This window comes from Maniola jurtina, chromosome 8 (genome assembly GCF_905333055.1).
Source record: "Maniola jurtina chromosome 8, ilManJurt1.1, whole genome shotgun sequence".
Taxonomy (NCBI): Eukaryota; Metazoa; Arthropoda; class Insecta; order Lepidoptera; family Nymphalidae; genus Maniola; species Maniola jurtina.
The window spans coordinates 11,139,705-11,154,220 of NC_060036.1; the positions used below are offsets into that span (position 1 = coordinate 11,139,705).

The window sequence follows — 14,516 nt, forward strand, 5'->3', positions numbered from 1 at the left end:
TACACGCGGATGGTCGGCCGGTCACTACTCACTCTGCTCCGCCGGTATGCGGTTGTGTGAGACGGTATTGGTGTCAAAACAAAATAGTGTTTGTTTGTGTTTTGTTAAGCACTTTCGCACAAGTTCCTATGTGTTTTTATTTGGAACTAACTTTATTTAGCCGTGTCTGCTATTAAAGAGATTGGATGTTTCTATAATTTTAGGGTAAGTTAGTTTTGCTGTGTAAAATCGATTTGTTCGTGAGGTTGAGAGAGTGAAAATTATTATCACTAAATTTTTTGAGATAGTTAGCGATACAATATGAAATTAACGACGATTATATTTTGAAAAAAAAATACACCTACCTACTTACCTACTGTTTTAGATTGTTTAAAAATATACCTAATGAAGAAAGTGGCAGATTTAAATATATATAGGCTTAGAGATAATCAGCGACGATTCATAAAACTAAGTAGGTACCTATTAAGTATTAAAAATACATTAAATAAAGTAGGTAAGTGTCATGTAAGTGTACTAAAAAAATTCATAACTAAGTAGGTACCCATAGGTACTATTTTAAAGGATTTAAAAGCATACTAAAGAAATTGACGGATTTTTTTTCATATGTAGACCGTAGGTAGGTACATAAAGTAGGTATCAAATTATATTGATTTCGAATATGAAGAAGCCTGCAACCTACATATTCAATTCTTTATGTTGCAAGATTATACTCGTATCTTGCTCAATATTGCATGAAGAGTTAACTAGGTTAGCCTGAAATATTTAATTAGGTAGGTGCGTATGTGCGTATATTACGGCGTATATATTTAATTATATGAATATGCTTTACCTACAGTTATAATCACTTAGACTTGGCTAAAAATGAGCATGAAAAATAATAATGACCTACTTAAAATGATTTAAATTATAGTGAAAACTGCAATGAAAATCAACTAAGACAACATAACAAAAGTCATAGGAATAAGGCGTTACGTATAAAATAATAAAATATCTGTACAACAATAAATTATTATTAGAAATGACAAAAATTGATATCTTATATTGTTCAATGCGAATGCGCGACGGACTGCTATGGTCAAAGTCTACTTCATCCATACTATGTAGGTATATTATAACATAATAAATACGAAAGTGTGTCTGTCTGTCGCTAGCTTCTTATAGTCCATCTGTTTAACCGCTTTTGACGTTTGGTACAGAGATAGCTTGCATCCCTTTTGTTTCGGAAAATCAAAGAGTTTCCACAGGATTTTCAAAAAACTTGAATATTAACTATTTCAGGCACAGATTAATAAGCTGAGCTGATCCTAGCTCCATGATTTTATGCATACAGAGTATACGTGTTGCTCATATTTCACACATAATAATAAAGCTACTTACTTTTTATCCCAAAAAAAAAACAAGAGTTCCCATGTGAATTTTTAAAATCACATTCTTACCACCTTTATTATGCAACAGTTTCATTACTTACAATTTTAATTTCGTTTTGCAAACTGTTTGGTAAATCACAGTTTTCTTATAATAATATTTTATATAAGGAATCATGTCTGTACATTAAAAGGAAACAAGTGAAAGTTAAGTGTTAACAATTTGCGAAACAGCAACTTTAAATGTTTAAACTATCGTGAGTGATTTCCATTTTAAGTATAGGATGTAAAGGCTATACTCACGTATTTAGTCGATGTAAGCCCAAGTTTCGAACCCATCCGGGGTCCTTTTTCATAGGGACTCAGCTCGTTGCGCGTCGCGAACCTCTAAACTTATTAATATTAGTTTTATGACTAGTGACAGTAACAAGCCTTAGTGAAAAAACTTACTAAAAATCCCTCATCATGAGAAGGTCACTTAGAATCAGGTAGTACTTAGGTAGCTACTTAAAAAAAAATTATCCAGCAACCCACTGATAATAATTTTACATCATCCAACTATTGTCCTCTACTGTGAAACCTTGTTAAAGTCATAGGTTAAGAACAGAAGTTAAAGGTTGGAACTTATCAAGAAAATGACAGCCATTAAAGCTATCGCTCTGTGCTAGTTTGATTGTTTCATGATATCGGCGTGCATAGTAAAAGCACATCGTAAAACTGCGGTAAAATACAGATATCAAACGTACCGATAAACTTATTGCTAAGATATAAAGTGATCTTGAACCGTTAGATCATGCCTACCTATATATTAATACAAATATATACTTAGGTACGTTATTAGGTTAATAATAGTAGTTTACGTTGTTGCATATTTGCGGTTATCAAAACACGAGTGAGAGTTTAAAACCAAGCCGTAGGCGAGGTTTTTAATAGTTTCACACGTACCTAGTTATGTACAGTTTCACACACTAGGATTGTATGCTATACCCATATCTTAAAACCTAATAAACATAGCATCAAAATCCAGCAGTCCATCCAGTGTGTCACTTGCAATTTTATGTGCCTATAGAAAAGTACAAAATGTACCAAGTTCGTCTGCTTGTAAGAATATCTTTACTCGGACAAACCAAGTTTATTTTCTACAATGTTATTGTTTACATAACCTCAATGGCAACAAAGGTTATTAAACTTTCTAAAACCAATTTTATCACCCATTGTCAATCGCGATTCGCGATAAAACAATAGGTATACCTAAGTAGTGCATTCTACTCAATTACTTATTAAAATAATGAATGTAACAGGACAGAATAAATTAATAGAATGTAAATACAGAGCAAGTTGCAGCCTCCTATCAGTCGGTTGAAAGGGTACCTACTAAGCAACGTTTGCCCAAGACGGTAAATCGATTGGTGACCGATTCTGAAGGCCCAAAAACATTAACTTCCCATACGTGCAGCGGAGTCCGATCCGAAACCGTGAAAGTACGTTCCGAAGTAGTCATAGAACTATTTGTATGGCAGTTTGCGCATTGGATCCGACTTCTGTCATCTAATTTCTCTTCATCATCCGTGAAGAAATATTCGGACTAAGTAGCCGTAGTACTGTTTGTAAAAAACGTTTTAGCATTACCTCAGATTTTCGGAGCTTGGATTTGGATCGGAGATCGGATTTTAGTACTTACGTGAGCAATATCCGACTTCGGTCCGAGATTTTTATATCAGTATTTACACGGATTCGGATCGGATGAGTGCGTAACCGCTGTAAGCGGTCGGTCGCGGTTATTATAATGTTTATAATTTTGTATTCGTTAATCCCTATATCCTTCCATACAACTCACTAAGAGAACGAAATTTCGACTCTTAGGTTTTACGGTCATTATCAAATAGCCAAAGTAAACTTTATTTACTTTTTCATTAAACCGACAGCGTGTCGCGCTCCGGATAAGCGTGCCGTTCGTCCTTTCCTACCAGACAACAAACAACCAACCAACCAACAAAATTCAGTATGACAATTTCAACCTTATGGCACAGTATAAAAGCTGAGTTTAAGTTGCTATCAAAAGACTAGGCTTCACTCCACTTCGTCTGTATGCGTCGCCTTAGATTAATAAATATAATATATAACAAATCAATGGCGTCGGTCCTTACGTACCGTGACATGAACGTCTGTCATTATAATGGTAGGTGTATTCCTCACAACCCTCAGCAATGAGACTTATGTATTCTTATGTATTCAGTTGCAGTGAATGTATTCGAGATGGTGCGAGGCAAACGTGGCCTGCGCATGCGGCTACGAGAGCAGATCTTTACCTACTGTGCTTTTTGCATAGCGGTCTCCGCGCTGCCCGCACTGGCCTTATCTTACGTTGGTATGCAATTTTACTTTTAGTGGTACTTTCACAAACTTCGGCAAACTTAGTGGATACCGGAGGTGTATATTATTATTATTATTAGCAGTGAAATCAGACTGAAACCTGGATTTTTATGAGAAATAATAATGAAAATGAGAATATTAAGAATAATAATTCACGTCGTAATATAATTTTTTTTTATCCTCGAACATCCACCAACTACATAATTATTATCATTGAAATTGATACAATACACTGGATATCTAAAATTGATTTGATTGAATGTAAGAGAAAATACCTACCTACTCCTTGCTTATATTTTGATCTCTTCTCAAAAGTTCACAGACAACTAATGACAGATCTTTGAATTGAACAGAAGAAACACTACGAAAAGCCTAATATCTAACATACATAATATTAATTAAATTATTCAACGGGCATTGACTCACGACATCGATAACATTATTTAGATAAGACCGTAACTAAGTTGTTTCTCGTGTGATAACCTGGCTTGGTACAATTCAGTTTTAGTATCGAAAACTACCTATATGCATCCACCACGCAGTCTTACATACATCAATATTTTATTTATGATAACATTGAGAAACTCAACTAGCAAAACGACAACAAACAGCAGACAAAATAAAAACAATCAAAACGTCAATAAAAACATCACTACTAATTGGTTTCAACGAATATTATCTATTTTGGTACAGTCGCATACATAATTAAAAAAACGAACTTATAACTCTCTCCCCTTATCGATATGAAGGTTCATGTCGATTCGGCCTGTCTGTTTACAATCAGTAAAATATTTTGCTCCACATACCTACCTAATAAGTAAGAACCAATATTATAATTGTTACTAAATTACTTGGTTGCTAAATTATATCAGTGGCCATTAAATAGTGTTGTAACACATAATTCCTGATAACAGTTAAAATTGTTACAATAGACAAATGGACAAACTTATTAGGTTATTAAATTCAAGGTCAAATATTTTCGTAATTATTATTTTCGGTTTTGTACATTTATGGAAAAAGAAAAAACATCTTTATATGAAGCAACTTCTGCACAAAGCGTTAACCGTACGTTACGCAAAATACTTGTATATGTTAAATACATTTTATACAAGGTATGAGTATTATTTTATTTTAATTAGTTTTTCGTTCCATAATAACACTCTGATCTCCAGGTTCTCAATCGTGATGCTGCTACTTTTAACCGCGAGGAGTTAGGAGTAGGTAATAATAATTAATTAATATGATCTACCGCGTATGAATACAATATACCTATTGTGATTTGTGGACCCCAAATGTAGACTTGATAATAAAACTTTGCGTCCCAAACTCGTCAATCATAATGCTACAACTTACAAGGGTATGAGCCATATAAACGTGAAGCTAGGGCATCTAACGATTTATATGACACTAGCTGACACCCGCGACTTCGTCCGCGTGGATTTAGGTTTTTAAAATCCCGTGGGAACTCTTTGATTTTCCGGGATAAAAAGTAGCCTATGTGCTAATCCAGGATATTATCTATCTCCATTCCGAATTTCAGCCAAATCCGTCCAGTGGTTTTTGCGTGAAGGAGTAACAAACATACACACACACACACACATACAAACTTTCGCCTTTATAATATTAATGTGATTTGGGGTAAAAACTATTTATCTCACAATTTTTCATATTAATAACTCAATTGAAATTGTTTCAGTGGTGCGAATAAGTAAACATTTATGGTTGAAGCTGCTGTCAAGCAGGTATCCTAGTCTAGAGTTCATCAGAACAGACACGGTCCGATCGCTGTTAGACACACATAGAAACCAGGGCATAATCAATGTGTTATTATGTATAAAAGGTAAGTAGGTTTGGACTTAGGCTGCCTTTTCAGCAGGGATGGACGAAAATGCCTAGAGCAGAGTGTAACGACCATAAAATTGCTCTACCATCCGTAGGTTGAATGTCGTTTGCTGATCATAAAACTACAAGATCTATTTTCGCTAACGAGACCTACATACGTTTATAAAAGTACTGCAGTCTTAGTGAATTTTTGATTTAAAGCAGTTACTTATACATGTCTAACTTAACTTAAACAGCGTCCAAAATGTGTCGTGCCAATGCATAGGATTGCATACTTATATAATAGCTCATTGAACAATTTTAACAGAATAGCTAAAATTAGATAAGCTATAACTGAAATCCCTTGAAGAAAGGCAGCTTAAAGTAACTCAAAATATGCCAACAACAAACGTAAAGTATGTTAATGCTTATTAATTTCTCAATACTTTTTAGGTGCGTTAGATATCGAGGAGATAAAAAATGCACTGACGCAACATGTGATTGATCGTCGGGACCACAAAGGGGAATTATTGTTCCCCAGATTAAGGCAATGTCTGGTATCAAGTTGGGGGAACTACGCGTGGGATGCCAATATACCATTCAGACTCGAAAACCACGTCGTCATGGCCACCGGCGTTCACCGAGGCCGTCCAGTATCTGACAGTAATATTCAGGTAATAGCCTCCTATTTAAACTAATCTTTTTTGAATATAAAATACTTGTACAATTCCACTGCCACACAAACATTATGTTTCAGGATTATGTCAGCGAAATTATATCCAAATACTTCCCAAGCGACCAACCGCCGTGGCAGTATATTATCATACCCTGCGTCTCCATTGAACCAAAGTATTACATTTTAGTTCGAGTCCATCATCTACTTCTGACTGGCAAAAAATCCCTTAACATCGGGGATTTATTACTGGTACGATACACGCCGCCGAGCCGGATATTCGACCAAACTGAATACTCCCAGGAAAGCCCATTGGCAAAACTATTTCCAAAGCCATCTTCAATCTTGGAACTTTGGGATAAAATGAATGAAAATTTGTCCAACATTTGGAACGAATTCATATTTGAATATGATCCCACGGAAAGTACGCACTCGATGAAAAGTTTGCCTGGAATATTTCATGTCGCGGGTATTGTATTAATATCTGCAGCTAACGCTTTAAGAGATATTACTAAAAAACGATCAGAAGAAAGGGATCCACAGTTAGCAAGAAATGCTGGCGTATTTTTGTCCGCCGTACTACGTGAATGCAAGAGGAGAAATTTAACAATTCCCAAGGTGCTCAATCATACTAAAATCAGTTTTTTTTTTAAATTTATAAACTAGCGCTTGGCTGCGCAATCAGACCTTCTGGCCTATGCCATCAATCAGGCAATCAGGCTGCTTGGCTGGGGTTGATCTGGCCTAAGATGGAGCGCACTTGTCTAGAGGTTGCCTATTCACTCTTGAGTTGAAGGTACCCATATCGAATTTGGAGGGGAAAACAGACGCCATGGGCGTTCCATGTCTTTGCAGGCAATTCGCTTCAAACACATGCGTTGGACTACAGGTTCAGACCTTGGCAATGCCTTGCGGTACGATAGTAGAAAAGTGAAGGAGGAACTAGGTCAAAAAGTTATTGGGCAAAATATTCAATTCTAAGCGAAATCTCCTCTGCAAAATATTAATAAAGAATTTTAATTTTTAGGTGTTCATATCACCGCTCGTAACATTCGATCCACGGAAGTGGCCCCGAAAATTTTTTGAGACAACATATTCAACCACTCGAATGTTTCTAAGGTTACCGGCTTCCCTTCGGGATGAGGTTTTGGCACTGAATGATCTCCGAACGACGGGGCAAGTGAGGCACATAAACACATTGACTTGGAAGTACGGAGACATTGGACTACTATGGGTAAAAGCAACGGTTGAAGCATTGCGAGGCCTGCTTGAAATATATCGAGCTCCGGCAAATTTTTGGACTGACACTATATCCGCAGATGGTGGGAAACGACACTTACTGCAGACGGTCTCTCTATGTGGAAGAAAGGTAGATATCAAGATTTAAATTTGTTTGTAAAGGTACGATAAATAATAATTAGACGCGCAACCATAAAAACGCAAAACGCCGAAAGATGTAAAACAGTAGGCTGAATGCCTTTGGATAACGCCATAAAGTGAAATGCCAAATCGCATAACGCCAAAGCGCATAATAGGTATTATTTATATTATGTATACTTGTATAGGTATTAGGTACATGTGAAACGCTTTGATAGTAAAATACGATAACGGACACGGTTTTGCATTTCCTGCTAAGTTCAATTCTTCTTTAACCGACTTCAAAAAGGAGGAGGTTCTAAATTCATTGGAATCCAAACCCTTATCATTCTGAAAAGAGATCCATTAGTGAGCCGGCAATGGGTTGATCATGTGAAAGCAAAGCGGTATTATGGCATCTTACCTTGCAGGTAACCTCGTGGTCGCGGCCTGTTTCCCGGGCCGGAGTGGAGCGCGCGGCGCGAGCGCTGGGTGTGTCCACCACAGACTTGGCCTTGTACGCCGCCACGGAGGCTCTGCGTGCATTCTTCGAGCAAGCTCACAGCGACACCCCTGACGCCATACTCATCACGGCCAGGGCTGCTTCTGAGAAATTCCTTTATACATTCGCTGAAGGCAATGGGAAGGATTATAAAAAGTCGCAGACAGGAGGTACAATTGTGTCAAAACATGCTTAAAGCTTTTTCGCTATTGTGTCGCACGACATCATCATAAATTTGCTTCAATTTGTGAAAGCAGTATGGTTCCAGGGCTGCTGTCACCCATTTCACTGAAGATAAACTTCATTAACAGTTAGGTTACTTACCAAAGGCACATTTATTTTCTAATATCATTAAAATTTACTCACTTTTTAAGAGCACTGCCACTCAATCCTCAATTTATTCTTTCCGCTTTTGAGCTTGAATTTGTTTTAACAGGCATGGTTTGCTTGTCCCTTCCCGTGGGCGCCACTCCGCGGCGTATAGCAGCAGTAGTAGACGAAGCGTGCAAGCGCCAAGGATTACTTGCCGCTGGCTGGGCCGCTCAAGCTCGAAGCGGAGCGCTCACCAGATCAGTACCTTCGCCGCTGGCAAGACTCACGATGAATGTCTTGTCTCGAAAGTTCGCCGTTTCTTATGCCGAAATAAACGCTCCGGTGGACAAGAGGGAGCGGACAACGATGTGGAACAAGACTATAGATTATGTGATTTATTGGAGACCACCGCAAGCCAACATAAGTTAGTACCAACCCATACTTAACTATAATACAATAATAATACATTTTTTTAAGAATATTAGCCATGCTAATCATGACTTGAATCACTACCCATATTACAAAAATGAAAGTGTGTTTGTTTGTTGGTTTATCCTTCAATCACGTCGCAACGGAGCGATGGATCGTTGTGATTTTTGCATGGGTATAGATAAAGGCCTGGAGAGTACCGTGTATGGCGCTCTCCGGGTTTTTCTACTATTTATCCCGGAAACTCAAAGCGTTCTTAAGGAATTTTTAACACCTAAATCCACGCGAATGATGTCATGGGCATCAGCTACCAAATAACTGCCCCCGATCCAGAATGTTCTTTCTGTGAACACTAGTTGTTCACAGAAAGAACATTCTGGATCGGGGCGGAAAAAAACACCTTTTGCAAAATAATGATACCTAGCTTTTTGTGTTCTGACACGGACTTGACCAGTTATCATAATAATGTATTTAAGCATTCCCTTTAATGCAATTTCAGGTATGTCACTGACAGTGATCCAGTACGCAGACACCGTGCGTTTGGCCGTCATGGCGGACGCACGGTTGGCTCCCGTGCACACAGTCCCCGCCGCGCGCTGGTCTGTCGTCATTGACAGTCTCGTGAACAAAGTCGACCAGGAAATCGCTCGAATTGCCGCGCAAGCGCAACACATACCACGTATAATTCAAACTGATGTATGTACCGAGGAAGTTCAGCAAACTAGTCAAAGACGCGAAAAAATAGAAAGAAGCATGCAAGGAACTAGTCAAAGTTCTCTTAAACCACCCAGCCCTGTTGCGTATAGTCCACCGCCTGAACGCGAAGGTGTTATTGAAAAGTGAACTGTGTTGTCAGTGTAAAATTGACACAATTCGTAGAAATATAAAATTTGAGTGGGCTGGCGTTCGTTTGGGTGACGAAATATGTGTTTAGGGATTAGACATAGAAAGTGCAGTGATCATAACATAAGTACAGCCCGACAAGGCTCTTTTGGCGCGTAGCCAAAATTAGAACTAAAGCCGCCATCTTGAAAAGTGCACTTGTTGATAGATAGTTCGCTATGTCGGCATAAAGCATGCATAAAGCGACAACTGCGCCTTCACTCAAGTGTCAAAAGGGCCTTGTCGGACTGTATAGTGCATACAGTCCGACAAGATACAGTGTATCAGTCGCCATTTTAGCCCTATGTGTCAAATGTCATGTCAAAAGTACGATTTTAGTCCGTAATTTAAAGGTGAGTTTTGCCATGACAGTTGACACAGAGCTAAAATGGCGAGTCGGAACTTAAAATGTATGTATTATTCGATCGCGACGTATTTAGTTTATTTGACATCTACAGCTCCGGCTACACACTCCGTCTTACCTGAGAGCTTACCTGCACAGGCCAGTTTGCATTGTTAAGTGCGTGCGTGTGGAAGACAAAACGGTATCCCGCGCAGTCCCGAAACCTGCTAAAAATTGGACTGCGCAGTTCTCGGTCTTGCCTGTGCAGTTTTGACTGCGCAGGCAAGACGAAGCGTGTAGCCGGAGCGTAAAGGAAAGATTTGACAAGATAATATGAATATTTATAGCTAACTTCTATAGTAAGTTAACCTCGAGATAATTCTGTGAAAATTGCAATTTTAGCAATCACTACTTCTAACGTATTATATCGAACCAACACTTTTTATACTCAATACTGTTTTGAGATTAGGTTTATTTAAAGCTACCTTTTTATTGGCATTACGTGATACCAAGAGCCTGTATCAAAACCGCCTTTATCTGATGAATAATGTTTTGGAAATTTTCGTAAAGTTTATGAAAGGGTTTTTATATTGGATATCTGTCAAAATGACGAATTTATTCGGCAAACGAAGGTTATTGGGTAGTTGTGAAACAGACCCTTAGGCTGAGATGTATAGATTGACTTTGCTCAGACTTAAGACACTGTTAAAACGAGACAGCGTTATACCGCTGGCATAAATCTATCTCGTTTTAACTGAAACTTATGTCTAAGCAAAGTCAGAGTTCGGTCTATAGACTTCAACCTTAGACTCTTTCTTTTTGACATACGCTTACAAAGGGTAATAATGATTTTTATTTTTGAGTCAAAGTAATGTGATACAATTTATAAGTAGGTGAAAAGAAGAAAAAACAGAAATAAGTGCTGCTATGTGAAATATACTCTTGTATAATAAATCATTATTGCAGTGCATTGTTCTATTATTTTAACCCATATTATCAAGAAATAAATAAAATTGTGCCATATTGCATTTACGATGACAGCAGCCTATGTCTAATAATCAAATTGTGTTAGGTACTTTGGTTCTTCTACAGATGTCCCGGCAGAAGATTTAATGTTTTTTTATTCAGATACAAGTTAGCCCTTGACTGCAATCTCCCCTGGTGGTAAGTGATGATGCAATCTAAGATGGAAGCGGGCTAACCTGGAAGAAGTATAGCAGTTTTTATTTAACTCATACTACCCCTTTTGGTTTTACTAAATGTCTTGGCAGCATGGCTTTGTCGGTAGGGTGGTAACTAGCCACAGCCGAAGCCTCCCACCATACCAGACCAGAGATTTAGAAATTATAAAATTCGAACCCCTTGCCGGGAATCAAACCTGGAACCGCCAACTAATAAGACCACAGCACTTACCACTGGGTCAGAGAGTTCGTCAAACTAAAAAATCACGTAGAGAAGCTACAACCATAGTTCTCTTCCTGACCCACTGAGTGACTCTGACTTTTGGATATTCATCATCATCATCATTATCAACTGATAGAAGCTGGATATTGGACTCTTGTTGAGACTTCCACATGCCACTGAATCCAGCATTTCCCTGGAATGTTGTCTGCCCACCTATGGGTCTTTTGATATTGTATCTAGCTAAAATAAAAATTCAATAAAAATAACTTACACAATATTTATTTCTATACAACTAGTTACAATGTCTTATTTCTTAGATTTCTTCTTTTTACTCTTAGTATCTACCGTCTGCTTTTTCTTCTTCTCCGAATCGTCACTCCCCGTTATATCTACGATTTCGACGTCTGTTGCCTCTTGTTTATCCTCTGAGTCGTCTTTGTTTTTACATTTCTTCTTTTTACTCTTAGTATCTACTGTATCTTGTCTCTTTTTCTCCATTGACACACTTTCAGTTATATTTACAATTTCGACGTCCATTGCCTCTTTTTCATCCTCTTGGCTATCTTTATTTTTAGGTTTCTTCTCTCTCTTTTTCTCCGATAGGACACTCTCCGTAGTATCTACAGTCGACTGCCTTACGACGTCTACTGCCTTTTGTTCACCCTCTGTGTCACCTATATTTTTAGATTTCTTTTTTCTCTTTTTCTCCGATTGGACACTCTCCGTTATATTTACAATTTCGACATCCATTGACTCTTGTGTACTCTGCGATTTCTCTTTAACGTAACTAACGCCGGGTATGTACGGTGTTACTAGTTGGAAAACTAGTTTTCTGTGTTGTAAATTTGAACTGTCGAGAGTCAGTCTCACTGTGAGTTCGTCAAAGGTTTTGAGTACGGTGCCGCCGCATATCTGTACGTTTTCCTGTAATATACATTTGATTGTATTCATTGCTGTACGCAGAAAATATACTGTTTAGTATTAGATGTATACTCCATTGATGTGAAAAATTGATTGAACATTAACATCTTCACGGACGTTTTAAGTGAAACAAACGAATAAACACAGCTATGAAACTATGAACAGTCAGCGCGTATTGTTATGTATGAGTGAGCGACAAGAAATATAAAATCTTCGATTAAAATAAATAAATGGACTTCTTGTCCAATAAAAATTAAATAATGGATCATTTTTCAAAAATGATCTATTTTGAGAAACTTACCTCTTCATTGTAGACAAATTTATCGGATGGCAAATAGAGCGGTCCCTCGAGCCCGTACTTGGGAATCAACACTTGCAGCGCGTTGCGTTTAACTGCCAGCACTACCGCCGCCTCGATCTCTTCACGGTTCTTGAACAAGATCTAGAAAATAGAACCGAATGTCATTTATTCGTTCATTCGACACATAATAAGCACACAAGTATTAAAAAAGTACTTAAAATCCAACTTAATTAGTGTGTGTCGTGCTAACGGACGAAAGGGTTCTAGTACTAGAAACATTTACAATAAAGGGCCCTTGTGACGCGTATTCGAACGCACATAAATATATTTCAAACCCCTCGTCTATCTTTTTTGGCAATTACATCACGCTGACCTAAGTATAGATTCACACTGCTCCTAACATACGAACGTGTTTGTTTCCTCTAAATTTTAGTATTTTCGACAAACGTACATTAAATACTAACTGACTTTTATAGAATTCATAAAATACACCTTTTCGTTTACGTCTTGATACTGAAAAAGTTCATTGGCCTGGAACTTCAAAAGTCATAAAACAAGAAAAGAAGTAGAAGAGGAAAAGGTATGGCGGGCCTAAATAAATTGGCGTTGTATGGTTCTGAGGGCGCAGGGATATGAATGGCGTAGAACAAGGGTATATTTAAATTAATGGCGCAATACTGTATATACCCTTACCCCATTTTTCTTTCTTCCTTCTGGGCTGGTTTCCGCACTTAAACGTTTCCGTCTGTTGTGTATGCGTTGCCCCTCCCCCCCGAAGTCTTCACTTCAGCCATCCAAGATCGCTCCAGAAGCCGAGTAGACCACCCAGGTTGCCGAGGGCTTCATGAAGTGACCCTCACCCGATATAGAGGGCCATAGATTACTTACGTGAGTGTTGAGCGCCACAGACGCGCGGCCGGCGTACTGCGCCTGTCGGTGCCGGTAGTTGAGGTTGTCGCAGAGTGCGTCCGCGTGTTTGGTGTCGAGCAGTGTTGCGTGCGTCACGTCTGCGCCGATGCACGCGGCCAGCAGCCGGTGCACTATGACGTCTGCGTATCTGATAACAACAGCAAGATAGAGTAACAACTTTTTATCACACACCAGAAATCCCTTAAATAACTATTAACTAGACGAGAGTAGAGTATATAGGGACGGAATAGTAGTTTCGTAGCATTATGGGCTTGATGGGCTACATGAAGTGGAAGAGGCGCCGCATTCCAGCGAGGTGCACACTTAGCTTGACCGAGTTATATTATTTAGGTAAAAATTAAGTAATAAGTACTGACCTTCGTATAGGAGAGGTAAAGTGCGTATAAATGGGGCACGCCAGTCCGTAGTGATAGAACTCGTCTTGAGTCTTGGTGCCGCTCGAGAAGTACACCGCTTGCTGCATGCAGCGCGTCGCCATTATACGCAGCAGCGTGTTGAAGTACGGCCGGCCGGGTATCACCGCCTCGTTCAGGGATTTTGAGAAGGCTTTGTTCGTCGAAACGTCTAATTCGAAACCCTGCAGGAGATCAAATACTACATTAACCACAACACCTACAAAAGTCAAAGTCAAAAGTCAAAATCATTTATTCAAAGTAGGTACAATTGTACTCCTTTTGATGGTCGAAATTGTTAAACTTGTACGATATAGTGGTGATAATTAATTACGTTACTTAAAACTAAGCTTCCAACAAGACCTACAACAACCACCAACAAGCTTCGGCGCAACACGCAGCAGCGTGTTGAAAAACAGCCAGCCGGGTATCACCGCCTCGTTCAAGGATTTTGAGAAGGCTTTGTTTGTTGAAATGTGTAATTCGAAGCCCTGTAGGGGATCCAATATTTCA

The 14,516-nt window shown here is 38.6% G+C and overlaps 2 protein-coding genes across 10 annotated transcripts in view; one reads left to right on the top strand and one right to left on the bottom strand.

Annotated features, from left to right (window-relative positions):
• LOC123867439 overlaps positions 1-14,516 on the top strand; it is a 15,672-nt gene continuing 1,156 nt past the window's right edge. Inside the window, exons 1-10 of one of the 4 annotated variants that reach the window (XM_045909476.1) lie at positions 15-104; positions 160-204; positions 3,601-3,732; positions 5,434-5,577; positions 6,012-6,232; positions 6,316-6,849; positions 7,259-7,600; positions 8,019-8,259; positions 8,526-8,825; positions 9,330-11,023. In XM_045909476.1, coding sequence (XP_045765432.1) covers positions 3,621-3,732; positions 5,434-5,577; positions 6,012-6,232; positions 6,316-6,849; positions 7,259-7,600; positions 8,019-8,259; positions 8,526-8,825; positions 9,330-9,673 — 2,238 coding nt within the window. In that variant the 5' untranslated portion in view covers positions 15-104; positions 160-204; positions 3,601-3,620 and the 3' untranslated portion in view covers positions 9,674-11,023. Of the gene's footprint in view, positions 205-667; positions 683-3,600; positions 3,733-5,433; positions 5,578-6,011; positions 6,233-6,315; positions 6,850-7,258; positions 7,601-8,018; positions 8,260-8,525; positions 8,826-9,329; positions 11,024-14,516 lie in introns of those variants that run through there. The other 3 variants (XR_006796420.1, XM_045909475.1, XM_045909477.1) reach the window with 3 other exon arrangements.
• LOC123867432 (exosome complex exonuclease RRP44) overlaps positions 11,723-14,516 on the bottom strand; it is a 22,104-nt gene continuing 19,310 nt past the window's right edge. For 3 of the 6 annotated variants that reach the window (XM_045909460.1, XM_045909461.1, XM_045909459.1), the window contains 4 exons: positions 13,968-14,188; positions 13,570-13,738; positions 12,682-12,822; positions 11,723-12,383 (listed from right to left, as the gene is read on the bottom strand). In XM_045909460.1, coding sequence (XP_045765416.1) covers positions 11,766-12,383; positions 12,682-12,822; positions 13,570-13,738; positions 13,968-14,188 — 1,149 coding nt within the window. In that variant the 3' untranslated portion in view covers positions 11,723-11,765. The remainder of the gene's footprint in view (positions 12,384-12,681; positions 12,823-13,569; positions 13,739-13,967; positions 14,189-14,516) is intronic. The other 3 variants (XM_045909463.1, XM_045909464.1, XM_045909462.1) reach the window with 3 other exon arrangements.